Source organism: Aulonocara sp. 'chitande type north' Nkhata Bay, linkage group LG5 (genome assembly GCF_057382095.1).
Source record: "Aulonocara sp. 'chitande type north' Nkhata Bay isolate Kocher_YH1m ecotype deep benthic linkage group LG5, A_spYH_male_GT1.1, whole genome shotgun sequence".
In the NCBI taxonomy this organism is placed as follows: domain Eukaryota; kingdom Metazoa; phylum Chordata; class Actinopteri; order Cichliformes; family Cichlidae; genus Aulonocara; species Aulonocara sp. 'chitande type north' Nkhata Bay.
Window position 1 is genome coordinate 17806548 of NC_141348.1, and position 23186 is coordinate 17829733.

Here is a 23186-nt window from a genome sequence, read left to right on the forward strand (position 1 = left end):
GGTCACTGTTGGGTAAACTTTATTAATAAAAATACAGTTATTTAAAGAAAATGTGCATGCAAATTACTTAAGGCAAAATAGTAAAAATCAGACATTGTGGTGGCAGAATTGCATAGGCAGTAGGTGCAGTGTGAATGACTTTGGAATTTGACCCCTCTTGTTATCAAACCCTCCCAGCTAGTGGTTTCAGAGCTTTGATGTCAGTCTTTCGCAGAATTCAAAGTCCTTGACCGCGAGGGCAGCATCCCGAGCTAAAGGGATAGGCAGAGTCAGGGAACAGTCGCTATCAACATACTTTCCGGTTACACCCTCCAGCTCCTCTGCTACAGCACAATAGATTGTGCTCACTGCCCCTGCTTCTGGTGACTGAAAGGGAGATTAGGAAAGGTGGAGAGGAAACATGAAAATTAAGATCAACAAACATCCTTAGAGCTACAAATATGCAGCTGGAAAACATGTAATCCCAGCCCTGTTTTGTGCCTAGTTAGAGCCAGTTGTTGAGCACTGGATGACACCACAGATACAAGTCACAGATGAATAACTTTCCCTTACAATATATTGTAAGGTAATGTTAGGGGGTGCAAGTATATAATAATTCTGCCTCTACACACCACCACGGTGAATGCTAAGTCAATGTCCGACTGAAGTATTAATTCAAGGGGGTGAAAATCCTTGGACATTACCAAATGCACCAAATACTGCACTGGGTAGGCTCTTTAGAAGTTTTCTGGCAAAGCCGCATTTGGCCTTGCTAAAAGCTACCAGTGGTTTGTATTGTGCTGTAAACGTTCTGTATTTCCATTCCAGGTGTCTCTTGATTGTAGACTTTGACAATGATAGGAAAATGTAAAAGTCTGCACTTCAATCACTTCAGTTGTTTAATATGAAATCTATTTTGGCGATTGAGAGAGGTAAAGTTACAAAATTGGTGTCACTGTTCAAAAAGTTGTGGACCAAACTGTAGTTTTCTTTTCCCACTTTGCAGCAGATTATCCCATGTTTAAAATGTCAATATAAATGCGAGAACAGATGTATACATCTGAGAGACAAGGCTAAAAATGAAAGAGATGAGGATACAACCACAAGGGGGAAAAAGCAAAGAATAAGAACAAAGGATTCCTAAGATTCCTACAGCAGGAAAGCTTCATTTTATACTTAACCACAGATATGTGAAATGTTTTAGCGCTTGAACTTGTTATTCTAGTTTTAGCAGTTTGGTTTGTGCCATCATTGAAACAGTCTGGATTTGGTATCTTATTTTAGTTTGGTTGCCTGTTTCAACTTACCTTGAAAAAGAAAAACCCAATAAGGTTGAAAATCCAACGGACCCAAAACGAATAGTGTCTCATTACTTCTGTCATCACAATACCGGGGTGGACGGAGTTTGCAGTTACATCTATGTAATGATAAAAGTACAACAAAAAACAACACTGAGACGGTCACTGAAAAGGTAAGCACTGAGGGTTTGATAGGATGTTGAGAAATTAATTTTATCCTAAGTATTAGAGGCTGGAGTGGGTGAAGCAGATGGAGCTGGCCTGTTTTTGATGGTACAAACTGAAGTTCACAGTTTGTCCACACACTCCCACAGCCTCACAGGATGTAACATTCTGTAATGAAATAACATCATCCAACAAGCCACCGTTCAGCCTCTAATGATTGCTAGAGATTGACTTTCAGCATGATGCAAAAACTGAAAATGAAAGTTTAATACTTTCTAGAATCTAGAATCTCTCAGTATTTTACCAGCATATTTTATGAATATTCAAGGCCAGTTTCATCTTTCAGATTTCTTAGAAAAACAGACAAACTACTGTATAATGTATGGGGCAAACAATACAAATACAGAGAGGAGCAGGAAGCCCAACAAACAAGGGTCCTATGAGAATAACTTTTAAAGACTGATCATCATCAGAGTGCATTATTATTTAAATCACATAAAGCCATGGCTTATGTGTATTTTTAAATCTGAATGTGATCATCATCCATCTTTTGTTACTGCTTCTTATTTTGTCATTTATTTTCTTTCAGTGCTCTTCCAATGGCAGAGATCCCTCCTGTACATTCATAATATTTGCTTTCCTGTAGCCTACCTGTGCCTTTTAGTCTGCGTGCTAGCTCGTTGGTACAGATGATATTGTGCAGCTTAGTGTTGTTGTAGACTTGATCCATGCAATAGCTCAGGTTCTTGCCGTGAAAATGAGAAAAGTCCACTTTACCCCTCTTGTGGTTGACTGAGCTGACGCTGACGATACGGGATGGAGACGAACTCTTCATCAGGTCTGGAAAGAATATGAAACACGTTGTGGCAGCAAGGATACGATGAGAAGGGGAGACACCAAAAAAATGGCAGATATTTAGGATGACCTGACAATTGCAGGCAGTAGTGTATTATGCATTTCGTTTTCTCAACACAGTACATCCCCTGTGTTAAATAGACCCCACAGTCTTACCCAGCAGCAGGTTGGTGAGAAGAAAAGGTCCCAGGTGGTTAGTAGCAAAAGATTCCTCAAATCCATCTTTGGTTATGTTCCTTGGTAAACCTGATTGATAAAAAGTTAAATCCCTAGAATTAAAAGTTGATCTAAAAGTTGATGTCATAAATCAGACTAGGTTTTCTAAGGTTGATGTTTAACACAAGGCTAGCACACCGTGTACCACTCTCTGGTACTCTGTGTGGTGTTTTAGTACAAGACAACTTCAGAAAGTTGGAACACTGCTTACATAATGCAATGATTTACAAACCTCCGCTTTGTTTGGCAATGGAACATAGAACATAGTGGTGCTAAAAAGAAACAGATGAAGGAACATGATAACATGAACGGGAATAAAAATAGCATCTTAAAGAGGCAGAGGTTCTCAGAAGTAAAGATGGGAAGTGTTGAAAATATTTGGCATATCATGAAATTAGCAGCTAGAATACTTTATCAGACAAGAATGGGACAACAATCCTTGCCAAAAAGTCTAGCAGCTCCGCAGTTTGATGCATTCGATGTCCCCAGACATTTACAGACTGTTTTTTTTTTTTTTTTTGAACTTTTAATTGCAGAGCAGGAAAACAGCAGTCACCAGCATATACATACACAGGACAAAGATGCATCTACATGTATAGCAGGACGTGGGAGGCAGAAAGAGAAAGCCAACAGCAATATTAATAAACAATGAAAAAGGTTAACAATCGTCCCTTTGTTGCCAGGCTAAATCCCGTAAGCCCGATTTCAACCTCTGAGCAGAAGGAGTGTTCAGGTGGGCCAAAAAAGGGTCCCATATGCGATAGAAAAGGAAAGGTTTGTCCTTAAGTGCTGTAGAGAAGGCTTCCATTGGCATGATACATATCACAGACTGTAGCCACTGGTTGACAGATGGGGCCTTATCAGAAATCCACAGTACCATAATGCACTTTCGAGCGTAGTGCAGCAGTATGTGAAGGAGATCTTTGCTGCGAAAGCCGGCAGGTAGCTCATCGTTCAGTCCTAACAGGCAAGTCCTTGGACCCAGATGCAGTCGGCAATTAAATATAGTACATAGCTTGTCTATAAGTGATCTCCAAAACTGTAGAATAACAGGGCAGCTCCACAGACAATGAAAAAAGGAACCAACAGCAGACTGACATTTGTTACAGAGATTAGGCAAAGCTGGATACATTATGTGTCTCTTCTCGGGTGTAATATAAAGCCTATTTATAAGTTTAAACTGCCTTTCCCAAATAGAATTAGATGCCAAGGCTTTAAAAGGACGACAACACAACTCATCCCAAGCTTCAGCATCTATAGCGCCTACGTCTGATTCCCATTGGCCCTTGATTTTGTTAGAGTTATCCATTCTAAGATCAGAGAGAATGTTATAAATCTTTTTAGTGATACATTTTAGTTGGGTAGTTTTTACCATGAGTGATTCTATAGGAGAAAGACCAAACCCTCCATTCAAATCCTTCAATTTAGAAGTAATATAGTGCTTTACCTGAAAGTACTTCAAAAAATCCTTATTGGTCAGACCAAACTTGCTTTTCAGTTGATTAAAAGTAAGAAGAGAGTTCTCATGAACAAGATCACCCACTGTATTAATCCCTTTTTGAGACCAGTCCGCAAAACCAGCCTGAAGACCAGGTAAGAAGTCAGGGTTTTCATGAATAGGAGTAAGAAGGGAGAAACAATTATAATATCCTTCCAGGCGCCTGACTTTGCGCCAAATAACGAGCATATTCTTTAGCACCATATTATCTTGTGTTAGAACTGTGGCTTTACCTGAGGAAATATATAGCAGGTTCCGCAACGGAATGCCCTTTAAAGAAGCGGACTCAGCGCTGAGGTAAATGGAATCCGGATCGTCCATAAACCATTCTGTAAGAAATTTAAACTGTGCAGCCAAGAGGTATTGTGGGAAGGAGGGAGCGGCAAGACCGCCTTTCTGAACAGGCAAACACAGAAAACTGTATCTCAGCCTAGGTCTTTTCTTACGCCATATAAAAGAAATAATTGAACCATTTAATTTTGACAAAACCTTTTTGGACAGAGCAAGCGGTAACATCTGGAATAAATACAAGAGGCGAGGGAGGATATTCATCTTGACCAGATGAATACGACCTAAGAGAGACAGAGGGAGGCTGCACCACCTACCCAAATCGCGATTGATGGTCTGAATTAAAGGGGTGTAGTTCAGACTATACATTTCTTTTAGATTCGGTGAAATCTTTACCCCTAAATAAGTGAAACCGGAGGGAGACCAACGAAAAGGCTGAGAAATGTTTGGATCAACCTCATTTAGAACAGAGAGGGGCATAGCCTCACTTTTAGAAAAATTGATCTTGTAGCCTGAGAAGGAGCCGTATTGGGAAATTAACGCAACTAATCTAGGAATTGAGTGAGCAGGAGAATTTAGAAAAATTAAGACGTCATCTGCATAAAGTGAAATCTTATGTTGAGAATTGTTCAAACAGAGTCCTTCAATAGCAGCATCCTTCCTAATGGCTGTGGCAAGGGGTTCCATAGCCAGGGCGAATAACAAAGGGCTCAGCGGACAGCCCTGTCGACTGCCACGTTCAATACTGAAATTGTCTGACCTATAACCATTGGTAATCACTGCCGAAAGAGGGGAAGTATAAAGGATCTGGATCCATTTAACGAAGTTGTCACCTAAACCAAATTCTTGAAGTGTGAAAAGAAGAAACGGCCATTCCAGACGGTCAAAGGCCTTTTCAGCGTCAAGTGAGATGACTAGAGCCTCAGGGTTAAACAAAGATGAGTGCTGAATAATGTTAAGTAGGCGCCTCACGCTATGTGTGGAATACCGCCCTCGTATAAAACCAGTTTGATCATTCTCAACGATCGAAGGTAGTACTGGCTCAAGACGTACAGCCAGGACCTTAGCAAGTATCTTCAAATCAAGATTTAAAACAGATATAGGCCTATAGGAGGCGCATTCTTCTGGAGGTTTCCCCTTCTTCAGAATTAGCGAAATATTAGCCTCCATTAAGGAGGGGGGGAGAGTGCCTGCCTCAAAAGAGGACAGAAGCATCTTATACAGTGGGGAAGTCAGAATCTTACTAAATTTCTTAAAGAATTCCCCCGTGAACCCGTCTGGACCCGGGGCTTTGTTATTTGGAAGCATCTGAATAACTTTCAAAATTTCACTTTGCGTTATAGGTTTACATAAATCATCCCTTTGGATTTCAGTAACTTTAGGTAAATTTAGTCCTAAGAAGAAGTGATGCATACCTTGTTCCAATGTTGGTTTAAACTGGGAGGTATATAACTGCTTATAAAAAGTTTTAAAAGTATCATTAATAATTAAATTGTCATATTTAGGTAAACCAGATGAGTCTCTAACACATGGGATATTACAACCAGCACCCTTATTATGAAGAAGATTGGCCAGATAGCGGTTAGGTTTATTAGCAAACTCATATAACCTCTGCCTCATGAAGAAAAGAGATTTCTCAGCCTTTCTTGTCAATAGTGCCTCCAAAGCTGTTTTAACCACCTGAATTTCATTCCTTAATTGCTCTGAAGGTGATTCATTATGTTTAGCTTGCAGTTCGTGCAATTCCAGTTCTAATTTCCGTTGTTCCATCTGATTTTTCCGCTTCAGGCCTGCTGAATATGATATAATCAGTCCACGGGTGTAAGCCTTCAGGGTGTCCCAAAGCAGGCCTGGAGAAACTTCAGGGGTTGCATTGACCTTTAAAAAATGTTCAAGCTGATCATTTAAAAATATTTCGAATTTTGGGTCGTGAATCAAAAAATTGTTAAATCTCCAGGTATGAGACCGAGGGACAGGATTTAGATCACTTAGCTGAACAAAAACCGGCGCATGATCTGATATAATAATATCGCCTATTGTACATCTCAAAATGTTTCCCAGTGATCGCTTGGGGGTGAAAACGAGATCGATCCTACTACTTGTTCTATGAACACCGGAAAAAAAAGTAAATTCTTTATCGTTAGGATGAAGAGTCCGCCAGGTATCAACCAGATCAAGTTCGTTACAAGTATCTAAAAGTGCTTTGGCCCTTGTAGACATTTGAATTTGTTTAGGAGGGGATCTGTCCTTAGTTGTAGAAAAATAACAGTTAAAATCACCGGCTATCACAGAATTATCACAAACCCAATCAGAAAAGGAAGAGAAAGTATGAGCAATAAAGTCGTTAGACTGTACTGGCGGAAAGTAAATATTCAGAAATGACACCGCCTGACCACCTAGGGTGCCTTTTAAGGAAACATATCTACCAGACTTATCACAAATTGTTTGGTCAACTGTCAGCGGTAGGTGTTTATGTATTAAAACGGCTACACCGCGGCTCTTACTCGTAAAGGAGGAACTAAAAACTTGACCGACCCAATCACGTTTCAGTTTTAGATGCTCCTGAGGAGACAGGTGAGTTTCTTGCAACAAGGCAACATGTACATTCTCCCTCTTAAGAAAGCTCAATATTTTTTTTCCGTTTAACAGGGTTATGTATACCTCCTACATTCCAGGAACAAACATTCAACATTGAATTATCACTTATCATACAACATTTTAAATAAGCATGGAACCACGCTCAGGTGACCAAAGCATAGCTGATATGTAGGGCTCCCAAACACTGCTCTACAACACCAGTGGCAAGTAAAATACACATAGAAAAACAAACGTCCTGCTCTGCTAACAATTAACAGAAAACTATTTATAAGAAACAGAACCGTCAAGAAACCAGTGAGTATGGAGGTCAGACAAAGGTCTTCAACGCCCAGCAGGGGGCGCAAGCAAACTTTCCAACTTGGACATAGAAAGATGCTGGACCAGAGTACGAGTCTTTTCTTAATCAGTAACGTGAAACAGTTGCCCGCCCGCAGCTAAAACAAGAATTCGGATTATAAATGGCTAAATAAAATAGTCTATGTGTATGGGGTTATTATCTCCGCACAGACCCGAAAAGGAAAAAAAAAAGGAACCAAACAGAAAAAATAACAATAATAATAAACAGGGAAGGAAAAGAAAAAAAAAAAAAAAAAAAAAAAAAAAGGAGGAGGAGGAGACGAGGGATTGGCGAATGCCTCAGGTATGGGACAGGAGCACAGATCAACAGTCCACTGGAGCCACCGAGGATGAGCGCGGCCCCGCCCCTTGAGGTACGTTATCCAGGTAAGCTGAGACTGCTTCTGGAGATCTAAAAGATTTCTCCTGGCCATCGATCTTGATCCTAAGGACAGCCGGGTACATCATAGCGAAGGGGACACCCATCTCCCTAAGGCGTTGTTTGACGTGGTAGAATCCCTGGCGTTTCTTCAGAACAGCGGCGGAGAAGTCCTCGAATATCATAATAGGAATGCCATTATGAAATAAGGACTGCTTCCTCCTAGCCGCTTGCATGATCCGTGCTTTATCCTGGAAGTTGTGGAGCTTTATGATGACCGCGCGGGGCCGCTGGGCACTGGAAGGGAGGCGTGCAAGCACCCGGTGGCAGCGATCGATTTTAACAGCGCCGCCCTTGAAACTCACAGCCACCAACTCCGGTAACCACGTTTTGAAAAAAGACACAGGGTTGGTACCTTCACTGCCTTCGGGTAGCCCAATAACACGTATGTTACACCGTCGGCTCCTGTTCTCCAAGTCATCAATCTTATCCAAAGCGGCCTCCAGCTTAAGCTCCACTTCAGAAATCTTGGCGCCATATCCCGCTGTAACATCTTCCTGCGTTGATATACGTGCCTCTGCCTCCTTCATTTTAACATCCAATGCAGAGATGTTAGCTGCGCATGTTTCCAGTCTTTTCAGAACTGGATCAATCTTCTTCTCAAAGGAGGCCTCCACCGCCCTCAGCACCTCCGCCGATATCCTCTCCACCAATTTGTCGACGTCCATTCGGTCGAGAAGTGGGGGCGACTGGGCCTCCGCCATAACCGCTACAGCATGATCGCTGAGCAGAGGGTGATTTTCTCCGGATTTGCCCGGTTTCGACCCAAGGTTGAGCTTCTTCTGGGTGCTTGGCATCGTACGACGTTTAAAAGTCGAAATAAACAGAGACTTTAACCAAACAAGACATATAAAGGCCTAAACAAATGCCAAGCTGCGGGAGCGGGCGAGAAACACAGCTACTCCGCCATTGACGTCACGTGACCCCTACAGACTGTTGTTAAAAGAAGAGTGGATGGTAACACCCCCCCCCCCCCCATACTTTAAATGTTTACGTGTTCTATCTTCTAAAATAAAATATTGGTTTATGAGATTTGCAAATCATTGCACTCTGTTTTATTTACATTTTACGCAGCATTCCAACTTTTTCAGAATAGACTACTTGCACTAGGGCATGTGACGTATTTCCGTTTCCAAATAGTACCGCTTGTGCGTTTCCGGTACGTTTGCTTATCTATCGGTAGCTATGCTAATGTCGCTTCAGAATGAGTATAAAAAGGAAAGTATTTAAAACAGAACATTTTCAAAAACAGGAGAAGAAATACTCCGAGCATTGCTGTGTCCCACTTTGTTCAGCTTCAGCCAAATTTAACGGCATACTAAGTTTTCATGCCTTTCCGACCCATTCCGACTTGAGAAGACAATGGCTGGTAAATATTAGTGATGGGCAGATGAAGCCCCATGAAGCACTGAAGCTTTTCATCCAATTGGTTCACCCCAACGCGAAGCTTCATGAAGCTTCATTTGCTCTAGCAGGACACCTACTGGACGTAAAAATAATAGCTGGCATGAATTTGAAGAGTGTGGCATTTTGCACACAGCCTGTAAATGTCAACAACAAAAGGAGTGTGTAAAACACCTATAGTGTAGTGATGGCAGTATACTGTGTATATTTATGCTGGCAGTATGGAAAATGATTATTTGCGGCAAAGTTCGAACCGCTTCATGAACCAGTCACGTGGTACAGCCGGGCAGCGAGGCTTCGGACGTCATCATTTTCAGCTCCTCCCATAAATGAAGCAAGCCTCGATACGCGCTTCGCGGAAACGCCCCCTCCATTACTCGACACACGCTCCGAAGCCTCGATACAGAACGTCCCATCACTAGTAAATATACGCCGGGATCATTTCACGATTACCTCTCACACCAGGGTCTGCTGCAGACACTTTGCCAGTGATCAACTCATAGAGCCAACAACCCTCGATGGTCGAAGGCGGCTTATTAAAGGTGCTGTACCAACACTTTTTGAGTGGAATGGCTATAAAGTTGAACCACCGCGGCGTAGTGTTTGGGAGAGAACGGAGCGACGCCCTGAACTAGTTCCTCCTGACGATCAAGAAGAGCACAGTCTTACAAGAGATCATGACTACTGCTCAGTCCCTGAGCCATCTGCATTGGACATATCTGCATCAGCTGCAGAAGACCTGTCCGAAGACGTGGAGACTCTGAGGAAGGAAATACAGGAGTTACGTGTCCAGCGAGAATTTGGGTTACAGCGTTTTGCTGGCTCCGACACTGACATCCGATTCTATACCAGGTACATCTAAGTTCTATTCAAGCTAACTGTTTAAAATATACCAAGGTCACCATCAGTTAAATTTCGAAAGTTTTTCCAGTCTTAATGAAAACAAAATAGAAATGTACTTTTTCTCTGCTGATTGTATGTTTTATGTAGATGCTTTAGTATTTAAACAATATCCTAATGCTACAGGTAAAATACAACACCAAATACTCTTAATCAGACTATTTTATACAGCATTCCATTAGCATATTTGTCACAGTTCACATTATTTTTATGTCAGTGTGTAATGTTAATTAATGATTGACACGATGTATGTCTCTCTCGTGAATAGATTTCCAAGCTATGATCATTTGATGGCATTCTGGGTTTTGATTGAGCCTTGCATCTATAAAATGATCCGGGTTTCAAGAGCCAAGTCAGCTGCCAATCGGAACGAAGAAGTGTTGACACCTGCACGCACATCAACAGTAGGTTATGGGTTTGTTGGTAGTTAGAACTAGAGGTGTAATGTTATTGTATTTATGTACAATAACATTACTTTATGTACAGTAGCATACATACACAGGTGTATGTATGCTAGACTCAGTATCCTTTACATACATACACCTGTGCACTACAGCACCTCATTGTTTACCCCATGGTACAGTATGGTATGCCTAACCATTACAAAACATTTAGCCAAGAAAAGAATAATTTTACTAGTTCATAGCTTAAGGAGTAACATTTTCCCTTTTGTTTTCACCTTCCAGAGGCAGCTGCTACAGCCAATTGACGAGTTTTTTCTTTTCCTGGTTTTCCTGTCAGTTGGTTTGAAGGAGAGGGACCTGGCACACCGATTTAACATACACCAGTCCACAGTGAGCCGCATTATTGCAACATGGACAAATTTTCTTGCCACTGCACTGGGGTCTCAGTGCATCTGGCTTACACGTGAAGAAGTGCAAGCTTACCTCCCTGAGGAATTCAAAGATTTCTCAGACACCCAGATGATCCTTGACTGTACAGAGCTGAGGTGTCAGACACCATCCTCACCACTTCTCCAAAGTGAAATGTACTCTTCGTACAAATCCCACTGTACGATGAAAGCCCTGGTTGGCATAGCTCCACATGGTCCAGTGACATTCATCTCTAATCTGTATGCTGGTTCGGTTAGTGACAAGGAACTATTCAAACAATCAGGCATTGCTGAGAAGTTGACTGAAGACATGGCAGTGATGGTAGATAAGGGCTTCCTAATCACTGATTGTTGTAAATGCAAAGTGTACTGCCCACCTTTTCTATCTAAGCAGAAGCAGATGCCAGCATACCAGGTTAAGGAGACGCAGGCCATAGCCAGACTCAGGGTACATGTGGAGCGAGTCATTAGGAGGATCAAACTTTTTGATAGCATCATTACCATGTCACATGTTTATAATATCAACCAACTGTTTGTAGTGGCATGTATGCTGTCAAATTACCAGAACACAGCATTAGTTAAAAAATGGGTTAAGTGAGACAAGATGGATTTTTCCCAAGACACCAGTGCCAGTAACTTATGGAAAATGACCTGCAGCTGAGGCCACTACAGTTGAATTTCTTCCTTCTCAGCTGACAATACTTGATTACAGAACTGGTACTTGAGTGCCGATAGTTGAGTTTCAGTTATTGATAATTCAAATTCATTGCAAATGTTTAATGTTAATAATACTGTTTAATTATAATACTATATTACTATTCAGATTCAACAAAACTGTTTATCAAAATTATAAAGTAAATCACTAAATCGTTTTAAAACCATAAGTGACATTGAGCTTTTGTAACATCAAAAATACCATTTGTCATTTTCTACAGTTCAGTTATTGTCTAAATGTATATCAGTATGCTAGGCATGGAGTTTTAAATACTTACCATGTAAATAAGTTCTGTACAAATTCAACGTTTTAATGTGTGTTTTTAAAAATTTAATTGATGCCATTGCTTAAATAACTGTTTATTGATGTCACATAAAAGTAACATGTAACAACAAAAGAATTCATGAAATATATTGAAAATAAAACATCAGTTATTTTGTTCCAGCCAGCCTGAAGGATCTGTTTTTCTTTTTGCTATGTTTTCACTGTTCATTTTTTCAAACACAGGTATCTTGGCATATATATGTAAAAAAAGAAATAGTCTGCCTTTTCTCTGATTGCATTGTGCACATCTGTATCCATGTATATTCTTTGCACTAGGTAGTCCTCTTGTGCCCACACAACAAAGTCACACCACTGCATCCCACTGATGAGCAGTTGTCCTTGCACTTGCCAGTAATATGCGTGGCTCTTTTTTAGTTTAGGGGTACCACATTCCATCTGCACATATTTGCAGTCAATAAAGTTTTGTACATTGGGACATTTGAATTCGACGAAGCCAAACTGGGGGTATTCATTGGGGTCAAAAACAACACCATCAGGAGATGCAGCAAGCCAGGGGGCAATGGGGTGAATGACCAGACCACAGGGTGAGTAGTTAACATTCATTAGCCTACTATACTCTGCTGCTATTGCAGGCTCCATCTCAGTTCCTCTCCTCATGTCTGCTGTCTGCCTTGTTCCCTTCAATATACGCTCTGCTAGTGACTCGGCCGAGCTCTGGCCTCTGACGTGACACACCTCCCGAAACCTAGAGGCAGTCACTCTGGGCCTGCGGAGCTGATGCCACTCAGACGAAGAGCTTTGCTCACGTGTAGCTTCCTCTATTTTGTGAGCCATTTCCAGAGTTACAGACAAGCTTTTCAGATGCAGAAGCTCTTCTTCTGAGCACACAAACACACAATCTGATGGCAAGATGTCATACCCCTCCAGAGGCAAGTGCGGTGTTGGTGGTGCATCGCGGTGTAGTGTGATGTACCGGGTTGTCAAAACCGGCTGCTGATATGACAGAACACTGCCCTCCTGCACCAGCCCAAAGGCACTTTCCACAAGGGGCTTGTCAGGTCTCATGTTCATTGTGGTCACAAGTGGCCTGTCCTCAATATTAAATTTTGCATATGCCTCCGTTATTCTGAACAAGCAGGGATCTGGTAACGGACCCACCATGCCTCTGTAGAAGCCACTCCTAAAGAAAACATCAATGACAATAATGTAAGGAAGAAGGTTGTTATACTGAACAACAACTAAACTAAAAACTAAAAGGTGTAAAACAGTGGTGCATAAGTTAGAGACTGGGATGTATATGTACATGACTGAGTTAGCCGTCTTCAGAAAGTGTAATGTTGTATGTAAATTAATACCTATTCTGACACATGTATGTATGAAAAAAATAGCAACATACATTTGTAACACGTGAAACCAAATTTTACAAATGTAATTACCGTACTCCAGTCTGGGCCATCCTATTTGGTACTGGCTTAGTGAAGATCATGGAGTTGATGGGTCCTGGCCTCACACCCTAACAGAAGACACATTTACTATGGATGGTGTTGCTGTTCATATGTAAACATGGACTAATTCAAAAACTTTAACCTCATTTAAATTACCACTGTCCGTGGCTTGTGCCATTGCTGTTCAGATTCCGTGCAGCTATGCACAGGGGGGACAACCGGCACTCTGAGTTGTGAGTAGTGTGCTGTTTGGAAGAGCAGTGCCACTGTGTGATTGCACATAACAGCGCCTGCCACACAGGAGCACTGGCTATGTGTCAGTATCACCGGCGATGAATCCAGAAGCTTAATCTAAGAAGAAAGAACGAAAATTAAAAATGTAACATCTTCATGGAAGAGCTGAACAGGAACATAGTTCAGTGTTATGGTTACGTACCCTCCTGAATGCTTAGTGTTTCCTTCTCTCCCTATTAAAACAACTTAACCATGCTTGATAACTGTAATAACTTAGATTGTGTATATTTGCAGTATTAACTTGTTGTCAAATGTTTCTGATCACCCAAACACACGTTGATTTAACTATCTGACTAGTCAAATTAGGAGTGATAAAGCAGGGAGACAAGGAAAACATTCAAGTTGATGGGCCTTTAGGAATGAACTTAACTAATGCTTAAATGAACTGAACCCCACTGAACGGGGATTAACAACTTTACACAGCTTCCTGCCTACACTTAGTCTGTGTGGTGCCTCACTCTTCCTCATCGACCTGTAGCACAGGGCTCTCACACCGACCTCCCCTGACAACCTGTCTTTATTGGACACTGAATAAAGATACAAGTACCATTAGCATTATTTCTGTATTACTCATTTCAGCATGTCTTAAACATATATATTTTACACTTAGCAAGAGTAGCATTAGGTAGTTAACTACCTCCATAGTTAGCCAACTACCTAACGCCATTATAACAGTGTCTAACTACAAAAGTGACATTAGTTAAGAAAACCTCAACTATAGTTTAGGACGACATAAAACACCGTTTAAGAAAACATGTAATGTAGAGAACTGACATCAAATGAAGGACATAGCGGAGTAACGTAGTGTTTGCATTTGACGTTAGCTAGCGTTTCTTTGTCGGTTAATTTACGTTTTCTTACCTTCGTAGTTGTGTATATAAGATGCAGCATATAACTTAAATCCTTTATCTAATTTGCTGGCGGGGGTAGTCGTCACTCTGCAAATCCGATGAACATCGGTGATGTTCAATTTTGGGAGCTCTTGTAGGCATCGAGTGTAGAACGTCGCCATGGTTTAACCGCACCGGAAGCACTGGAGCAGGACTACATAGAACGCGGAAGTGTTAGTGCAAGTAGTCCATTGTACTTGTAAATATTTGCGTTGCTGCCCTGCAAAGTCTGCCATACAAATTCGAGATCGGAGATGTCAAATTGATTTTAGATCGTGGGACACATATGTGCCACTTTAATCGTAAGGGACCATCAAAACTCCCCTTTATGTCAGTGTAAAGTAGTTCAACTGCACATTTAATCTCTGAAATATGGCAATATAAGATAAAGATGTGCTAATTAAACAGCGTGTCTCAGTTTGCTTTACATAAAAAAAAGAAATCCTACTGTAGTAAAAGAAAGAAATCTGTAGAGTTGTAATGTAAAGTAATGTGTAAAATTACAGAAAAAGTTCTGGTAGCCCATTGTCTAAACTGTCCAGTAATTATAAAGCAGAAAGTTTTTGTTAATTCACAGACATTTGTCATATTTTATTTATCTATTTATCTATTTTACTGCGGACACACAAAATTGTATAGCTGTGAAAAAGAAACAGGAGCTTTTCTGTGGTTTATTGTTTATCTATTACTTTATTACTTTGGTGTGGTATGAATGGCTGTGGATGAGATCTGTATAAATGTGTCAAATTGATGAAAATACAGTTTAGGTGCAAAATATATGCCATCCTTCAAATTTTCCAAAGACGTCCAGCAGACCTGGTTGGAGTCTTTATTAGGCTGATTTTGGCTTCCGGGCCTTATGTTTGGCACCCTGTTCTAGATTGTTTAGCTATTGCGAAGCGTTGCTTTCTGTATCCAGTCACGACAATGATCCATTTGTTTAGGCCCCTGATTTCTGTGTGCATCTCCTCAATCCCTGCTGTCATGCTAGATGAAACTGTTGTTCAATGATTCACTCACTAAACAAAAAAACCCAAACAGACATGTTTTTGTGTGTTTTTGTTTTTGTTGTTATGCATATTAGAGCTGGCTTTTAATTTTCGACAAATTAAATTGAATATAGTCCCTGGCCAGCTGATGTGTTTTACATTAGAACAAGCCTTGCTTGCTGTTTGCTCGCCAACTTTAGTAGAACTGCATTTTCATTGATAATTTATAATAGCTAGCTTTTTTTGCTACATCTCACAACATTGTGTGTTAGATTACTATTTTAACACAAAATGTCCAAATGAAACGCTCAAATTGTCTCAAATTCTTCCAGGTTTGACCTTGTGATGTACAACAGTGTCAATGGAAAATTGTATTTAGTAGTCAGTATAATCTTTTAGTGATATAAGTTTGCATATGGTAGAATACTGCATGTAGTTATTTGTATTAGAAAATATTCAACCATGTATACTTAGAGGCATATAATTAATTGTGTGTGATCTCTAACAGGCTGCAGGCTTGGGGTGCATCCCAGGAATGCACCCCCACGTCTGGGAGCATGAGAGCTCATACCTTGTTTTATTGTTTTACGGCAGGATTAATGTAGCTATGTCTGTTTTAGTTTAAGTGCTTCTTTACATATAGATGAACTGCTGGACTTCCTCACCATGTTATCTAGGGTGGGGGAGACTACCCCCTTTCCTGACCAAGGATGTACCTTTTGTGCTCTCATGACCCTTTGATCAGCAGGACACACACACACACACACACACACACACACACACACACACACACACACACACACACACACACACACACACACACACACACCTACTGAAGTATAAATAAAGATTGGGGCAGTTTCTTAGTGCGAGTCTCAGTCTGGAGGCTGCCCTTGCTAGCAAGAAGTTCTGTGTGTTTCTCTTCTCTGAGTCTTTACTGAAGAAGTGTTTTAGAATATTTTCCCTAACAAAAAGTGTTGCTTTTATCTTGTAAAAATGTTGCCATTAATCTTTAGAATTTAGATTTTTTTTCCATATTTGAATATATTTTCCCCAAACAGTTTCAAATAAAATAAGAAATGTAATTCATTTGCCTATTTCTAGTTTGTGTGTATGTGGTCATCTTCATTTAGTTATGAGCAGTGAGCGTGATTTGGTGGTTGTGTTGAAATCCTCGGACCGGCTCTGCTTGTATCACCTGATACTCCAGCATTGTTGACGAGGATGTGCAGCGCCTTCTCCTCTTTAAGAATCCTCTCAGCAAATGCTCGGACAGAGTCCATACTGGAAAGGTCCACCAGACGCAGATGTACATCCAAGTTTCCTGTTTTTTCCCTAATTTCGTTAAGTGCTGCTGTGCCCCTTGCCTCGCTCCGACAAGCCAAGATAACACGAGCCCCACGACGTGCAAAGTCCAGGGCAATGAACTTTCCAATCCCTAGCAGAGTGGAACAAAACAAAACATTACTTGTTGAAATATGCTTAAATAACAGATTAATCAAAAGACAGATTTACATAAGGTCTAAAACCTAAAACAAACGTTATGATTTTATTCTAAGTTTAAGCAGTTTTCACATTATCTGGGCATTTGTTCTGTGTTTTCTTGCATTTGCTTGCAGATATGCAGCTTAAGCAGAGTGAAGCAGATCTTTATTGCTCAGAAACTGTGACATGTTTTATACACACATATATGTATGTATATCGCATATTAGTGGTTTTAAAACATATACCCAAATAGGCGAAGACCCGAATCTTTCTAAAAAAAAAAAAAAAAAAGCGAGGATGAACGTGAGGACAAACTACTAAAAGATAGTTGTTCTTATCTCACTCACTGAGGGAAGGTTAACTGATATCATGAAATGATGCAATCTTTAAACGGTTCTCCATTACAACCAAACCCCTTTAACATTTAGAACTGAAAGGAAAATATTTCCTCTCCTAAACCTTAGAGGGAAACAGTTTTATTTGAGAGCATCATGTCAGGTTTTTGTTGCAACTAAATTCAACTTTATTATTTCTATAGTGCCATTTCACAACAACAGTCATCTCAAGGCAATTTGAACTGATCCTGGAGTGTCGAAAGAATCCCCAACAATAACACAACCACCTCCGAGCAAGAAGTTGGCAACAGTGGGAAGGAAAAACCTTGTTTTATTATTAACCAGGTTCTGAGAGCTAGCTGCTGCATCACGTTGAGGGTGAAAGGAAAGAGGAGAGAGCAGAGAGAAATAGCTAAAAGGTAAACCATGGAAGAGGAGGTTATAGAGTTCAAGGTCGCCTGATCAAGCCCTAACGATAAACTTTCTCAAATGCAAACTTGCAATTGGTTTCACAGTAGAGGTCTTTAAGACCTGCAATTTGCATCCATTATCAATTTGTGTAATTCTACACAAATTGATGTAGTAATTCTACATTACTACACAAATTCTACTCTTTATTAAGAGAACATTACAGGACAATTACATTTCACAGTTTAGAATTCCCAATTAGTGTAAATCAGCATAAAAGAAACTAGGCTTCTAACACTAATGCTAATCCTGTCACGATCCTGGATCATAGACCCAGAGTTTTGTGGACTTTGTTGGGTCATTTATTGTTATATTTGATTTTCATGCATTTGGATTTTTTAGTTTGTAGCTTCTGTTCATTTCCATTTGAATTCTTGTTAGCGTCGTTTTAGTGTAGTTGCTTATGTGATTCCCCCCCCCCCCCCCCCCCCCGCCCAGCTTTCTTCCCCCCATGTCATTCTATGTCATGTCTTAGTGTCACATCTGTCTATTTCAGTGATGGCGTCCTATTTTATTTTGGTAACTGGTTGTGCTCTTTGTCTTTTTATACATAATTAATTCAAGCTGTTTCACATTCCCCACCTGTTTCCCATGACTACCCTCAATGTGTCTTCGTATAAACAGTGCCACATGTGTTTCACTATATTGCCTGGATAATGTTACTATGTAAATGGGACATTTTAGTTTCTATTCTGGGTTTTTGTTCAGACGATCTTCAACTGAGATATGTGGCTTGCGTTTTGTTTTAGATTTGGTCTTTGCATTCTGCATTTTGGGTCTTCGCTTTACACACTCTAAATCACGTTTTAATCAAGTCCCAATTCTTACGGTTTCCCACAACTCCCACTTTCCACGAACGTCTGGTTGGTGGATGACTTTGATGTTCCGGTCAGGAACTGTGGAGCTGAATTATCTCTTCTTTTGCTGGATGATCCACTGCAGCTTATGGGCAAACTTGTTTTATTAAGCAACATTTTTTTGTCATCTTCATGCACATGTTATCATCTGGGATAATTTACAAACGGGCCTCAATTTCGACACCACATATGCTGAACACGTGTGCTGAGAGGATTTTTAAAAAGGTACACACTCAGTGAGATATCTTCCTTTGAAGTCATTTAAATTAGCAGCAAGGAAAACTTCAGAAAGACAAATCTAAACCACAAACACTTCCACATTTCCACTAATTGTCATTTGCTTTCAATTATCCATCATAGAGAGTGTATCAGCGTAGCAGACACACACACACACACACACACACACACACACACACACACACACACACACACACACACACACACACACACACACGGGAGAGACTTCTTTGCTAGCTCCATAGTTACGTTGTGTGGAATCAGTTTGTTTAAATTTAATTAAACACACTTTAGTCAGAAATATGTTGCTAAGTTTTTTTATTAAATAAGTCATAAGCAACGCTACATCAGGTAATAATTGTCATCAGTAACTTTGATTTAGAGACTCCTATAATGACCAAAATTACAAAAACCACAAATAATACAGTGAGTCTTTCCCACTGTGTCTGATTGTTTATCTGACAGTCCGGTGTTAGTACCTTCACTGCACTGAACTAAATATTCTACCTCAGTCTTTTATTGTGGTCACAGTAGCATTCGAGCATTCCAAAGAGCTACGAAAGCACCTTTAACAGTGGCGTTGTCTTTGGGTCACTTTGTAAGTGCAAATTCAGAGTAAAACTGTTGGACAGACTCAATAAGCAGGTTATTTATAACACATCTCCCAGTTCACAAAGCGAGTATTACTGTTTTCAGTGCTTTCACTTATTCCCACGCTCTTATTCCCGCATAACTGGAAAATGTGTTTTAATTCCTCAGAAGCTGGAAGATGGGTGTTTAAGTATACACATATTTGTATATTTATATACACAGAGATAATCCAGTGTGTTAGACTGAAATGGTTGCAGTCTTTTCTGTGTTTCTACTCTCTTTCTACTTTGAAAGTGTTCTATTGTGTTTCTTTGACTGTATTCTAAAAAAAACCCAAAACATATTTGGGTAATGGTAAAAAATGAGGCTGTTGATAATCAGACATTTCCCAGAATTTTTTAGCTCTTTGTGGAATAATCTTGTTGTTGCACACATACACATTTATGCCTGACAGACTGTGCTGAATTTGGCATTTTTTTGCATCCATTTAACCAAAGAAATGGTAACAGATTATATGGCTCCTAGTAACAAAGTGGATAAAGTTACAATTTAACCCTCATCCTACTGAAATATTTAACAGGCATAGACTACCAACTGCATAAACTTCCTTGGGACATCAGAATAAATTACCTTAAGAACAATAGCAAATAATATATAATAGTGTTTTCTTTTAAAATGACTGTACTCCCCTTGATACTGTGTGATGCTTTAGTTTAACATCCATGCCAAACATTAAGTGAAGAAATCCATCTTAAGACTGCGTAGGGATATGGATACTTTTGACTGAGGTCCTCAGGGACCCCATGATATTTGTATTTTTTTTTAAAAACACAGGAAACAGTGATGTGATCACTCCAGACTGACAAAGTCATAAAACATTTGGACGTGTCATGGCCTCTGGGTTACTGATCCAGGATTTTGAACTCAAAACACAATGCCCTGGGGCAATGACCCAGGGCATTGTGTTTTTATTCCCTCGTGTTTCCAAATTCTGTGTTAGGGTCCTACTCTTGCCACAAGGCTATACATCAAGCCCTAGAATGACAGGAAAAACAACTGTGATATAATGACAAAAAAACCCCAACAAAAAACAAAACAAAACAGAAAGAAAAACCAAAGAAACTGAAAGGGTCTTTTTGACATTTGTACAAACAATTGCAGAACCAAAGAGTAAGCAACCATGCTCACCATGAATGTTCAGGGTGCTTACTCAAATCTTTGGCTCTCGGAGGAGGCGGACGCACTTTTTCTCCTCTCCCTTATCTTCCCTGCTAGTTCTTATGTCCTTGTCTAGTCTCGTGTCTTTTTTTGTATTACTTTCCCTGGAACACTCTCTCACAGTCTGTGTCTAAAACCTAAAAGAGAATTATGGATTTGATCAACTGGTCTCTGAATGCTATTGACACCCTTTAACGAGAAGTCTGGGCTCGGGAGAACCCGAGTGCCCTGGATGGACTTTCCCTGCCGGATACACGATGGACGGGTGGCAGAGGATCGTGTGCCTGGCGGGACTGTCGATCGAGGACACTGAAGATATCTACCTATTTGGAACCATGATAACAGGGTTCTTGCTGATCGGAGCTGGCTTGGCCCTGGCTTATCGGAGAATTAAGAGAGCGGAACCGGCTGTTCAAATCCCCACAAGGCTGCCCGCTGGGATTGGAACGACAGGTGCGACTTCTCAGAAAGGGCTCACTGAAGGCAGCATGGTTAAGAGCTTGGAGGCGCTTACGACTGCAGTGAATGCTCAGAATAACACCTTTGAGCGTATGTATGTTGGATTACATCAGGAAAGAATCAACTCAGAACAACATCTCTGGGCGGAAGCTGGATTACACCTCGGATCAGTTGGCTGCGGTCGTGAGGTCTCAGAATCTGCTATGTGAGCAAAAAAGAGTGACAAGACCACAGAATCGACGGCTAATAACATCACGGAGAAGCTCGCAGCTATTAACGGGAGATTGAGAGACCAGTGTCGGAGTGTTAAAAACAGTTTGAAATTCTCAATTACCATCATAATGCGGCTACCCCTTCGGTACATTTCAATGCACATTCCAATTTTTTTTTCCTCACTACCTGGCCTGACCTGTCTCCCCAATGTGATGTTTGTATTGTATGTACGGTCGGCAAGGTCTGTCATCTCGGTTGTGGGCAAAAGATCTCATCTCATCATCATCTCAAATATTAGGTGATGTGCTGGGCATGAAAATCCAAAGCATCAAACATTTTGACGGCACATAAAAGGTGTGTAGCTAACATTGAATGTCTCCTTCCTAATCATTGTTGCCTCTACCTCCTACATTTTTACTATACTGGTTTTAGTGCTTCTCCTATTCTCTAAACAACTCTGTTACCTTTAGATTTAATAAAGGCGCAAGAACTCATAGGTTAGATTGTTAGTCCTTGAATAAATGTTTAATGTAGGTGAAATTTTTGATGACACTTTGTTGAACACCCTTTGATCTGGAGTAATAAAAGGAATTTTTTGATTTTTTTTTTAACTTCCAAGTAAACAATTAACATGCTTCAAGGTCACCTTATCTATATTAGTGCAGCACTGCAACTCCCGAAGAATGAGATTTAGCATTTTAGGTTTAGAATGACTTTAAAATAGATGCATATAGATAGATGCATAGATCATGGTACTGGTCATGATGAACAGCAATGGGAACTATATTCTAAGACCACAAAAACCTCCTAATAACTTTAAACAGCAGGGATACTGAATGCACACATGTAAGTGTCTGAGAGCTGAGAGGAATGAAAGCTGGAGTTAGAACCACTCCATTTTACCACAGAGTTTTGCCTCGATTTACGTTGCGGTCATGCAGAATCTTTGACAGATTTTTACACGATCTTATCAAAGCATCAAAGCATGTCGGCCGCTTTTCAGTGTAATACTTTTTTTTTGAAGTGCAACAAATACAGCCTCTCTTCATGTTCTTGCTGCTACCTTGTTATTTCCTGTAATTCCTGCAAATGAGACCCTCAATTTAGTGATGACACACCCTGGGATCACAATTGGTGGATAACCCTTCATAGCCATGGAACGTGAAGCCCCCCCCCCCCCCCCCCCCCACACACACACACACACACACAAAATAAATAAAAAAATAAGAATAAAATAACCCCCAAGCCCCCCAAACAAACAAACAAACAACAAAAAGACCTCAAGAATTCAGAATTTTAACAGCAAAATTCGCCTGCAGCTCTGTGTTAGTGGCTCTTAATATTCAACCAACCAGTATTGGCTCCCGTCACTATGGCAGTCTTCCCTGTCAGCCGCACGGCGCAGGCTTGTGGATTCCAGCGGTTTCGCATCTGCAGGCGCACAACAGCAGCCAGTAGCGCCGTCGAAACAGCCCAGAATGGGTGATAGAAGAAACCCAGCCAAGCCATAATCCTGCCGATGAGTCTAACGTCCGCGGGAAAGAAATAGACTGCTTTCCCTCCTCTCACCGCTTTAAGTAGGCGTGTTATGATTCAACTATCCAAGCACGTGGTTTAATCTTATATCGGAAGAGGAGTTGTTTTGTTTTTTCTTCCTTGCACTGTATAGCTTTTGTTATCGTCTCTCTATAAACTTTGGAGATTTGTAAGAGGAGAAAAAGCCGTCAGGTTTAGTCTGCAGAGCTAGCTCGGAAATTACATTTAAACAGACAACCTCTTTATCCATATTCAAACCATCTGGGCTGGTGAACAATGGAAGTGTTCATTTATTCAAATTAAGCTTGATTTTTTGGAGCCCTGATCGACATGGAGTGGGGATCTCACCAGTTTGCAGAAT

At 40.6% G+C, this 23186-nt stretch overlaps 2 protein-coding genes and 1 pseudogene across 3 annotated transcripts; 1 reads left to right on the forward strand and 2 right to left on the reverse strand.

Moving 5' to 3' along the window:
- Positions 1-2: 2 nt before the first annotated feature.
- On the reverse strand, positions 3-22866 carry LOC147330173 (retinol dehydrogenase 12). The gene is made up of 6 exons (XM_086291774.1): positions 22642-22866; positions 16625-16864; positions 2454-2543; positions 2094-2282; positions 1287-1396; positions 3-366 (listed from the first exon to the last, which is right to left on the reverse strand). Exons 1-6 carry the CDS (start codon positions 22796-22798, stop codon positions 187-189), a joined length of 966 nt encoding a protein of 321 aa, XP_086147900.1. The 5' UTR covers positions 22799-22866; the 3' UTR covers positions 3-186.
- On the forward strand, positions 10396-13037 carry LOC147330174 (uncharacterized). The gene has a single exon (XM_086291773.1). It carries the CDS (start codon positions 10435-10437, stop codon positions 11404-11406), a length of 972 nt encoding a protein of 323 aa, XP_086147899.1. The 5' UTR covers positions 10396-10434; the 3' UTR covers positions 11407-13037.
- On the reverse strand, positions 12358-16612 carry LOC147330175 (uncharacterized; annotated as a pseudogene). Its single transcript, XR_015129071.1, has 5 exons — positions 14409-16612; positions 13983-14074; positions 13410-13604; positions 13245-13321; positions 12358-12988 (listed from the first exon to the last, which is right to left on the reverse strand). The product of XR_015129071.1 is annotated as an uncharacterized LOC147330175 (transcript).
- Positions 22867-23186: the final 320 nt, after the last annotated feature.

What these genes read in the sequence shown, in the direction of transcription:
- LOC147330174 (XM_086291773.1), top strand. Translation starts at nt 10,435, where the DNA reads ATGTACAATAACATTACTTTATGTACAGTAGCATACATACACAGGTGT.
- LOC147330173 (XM_086291774.1), bottom strand. Translation starts at nt 22,798, where the DNA reads ATGGCTTGGCTGGGTTTCTTCTATCACCCATTCTGGGCTGTTTCGACG. An exon ending in CAACAATGCTGGAGTATCAG is followed by an intron (nt 2,544 to 16,624) that starts GTGATACAAGCA and finishes TTTATCAATCAG; the next exon opens with GTTTACCAAGGAACATAACC. An exon ending in TTGGGTTTTTCTTTTTCAAG is followed by an intron (nt 367 to 1,286) that starts GTAAGTTGAAAC and finishes TCTCCCTTTCAG; the next exon opens with TCACCAGAAGCAGGGGCAGT.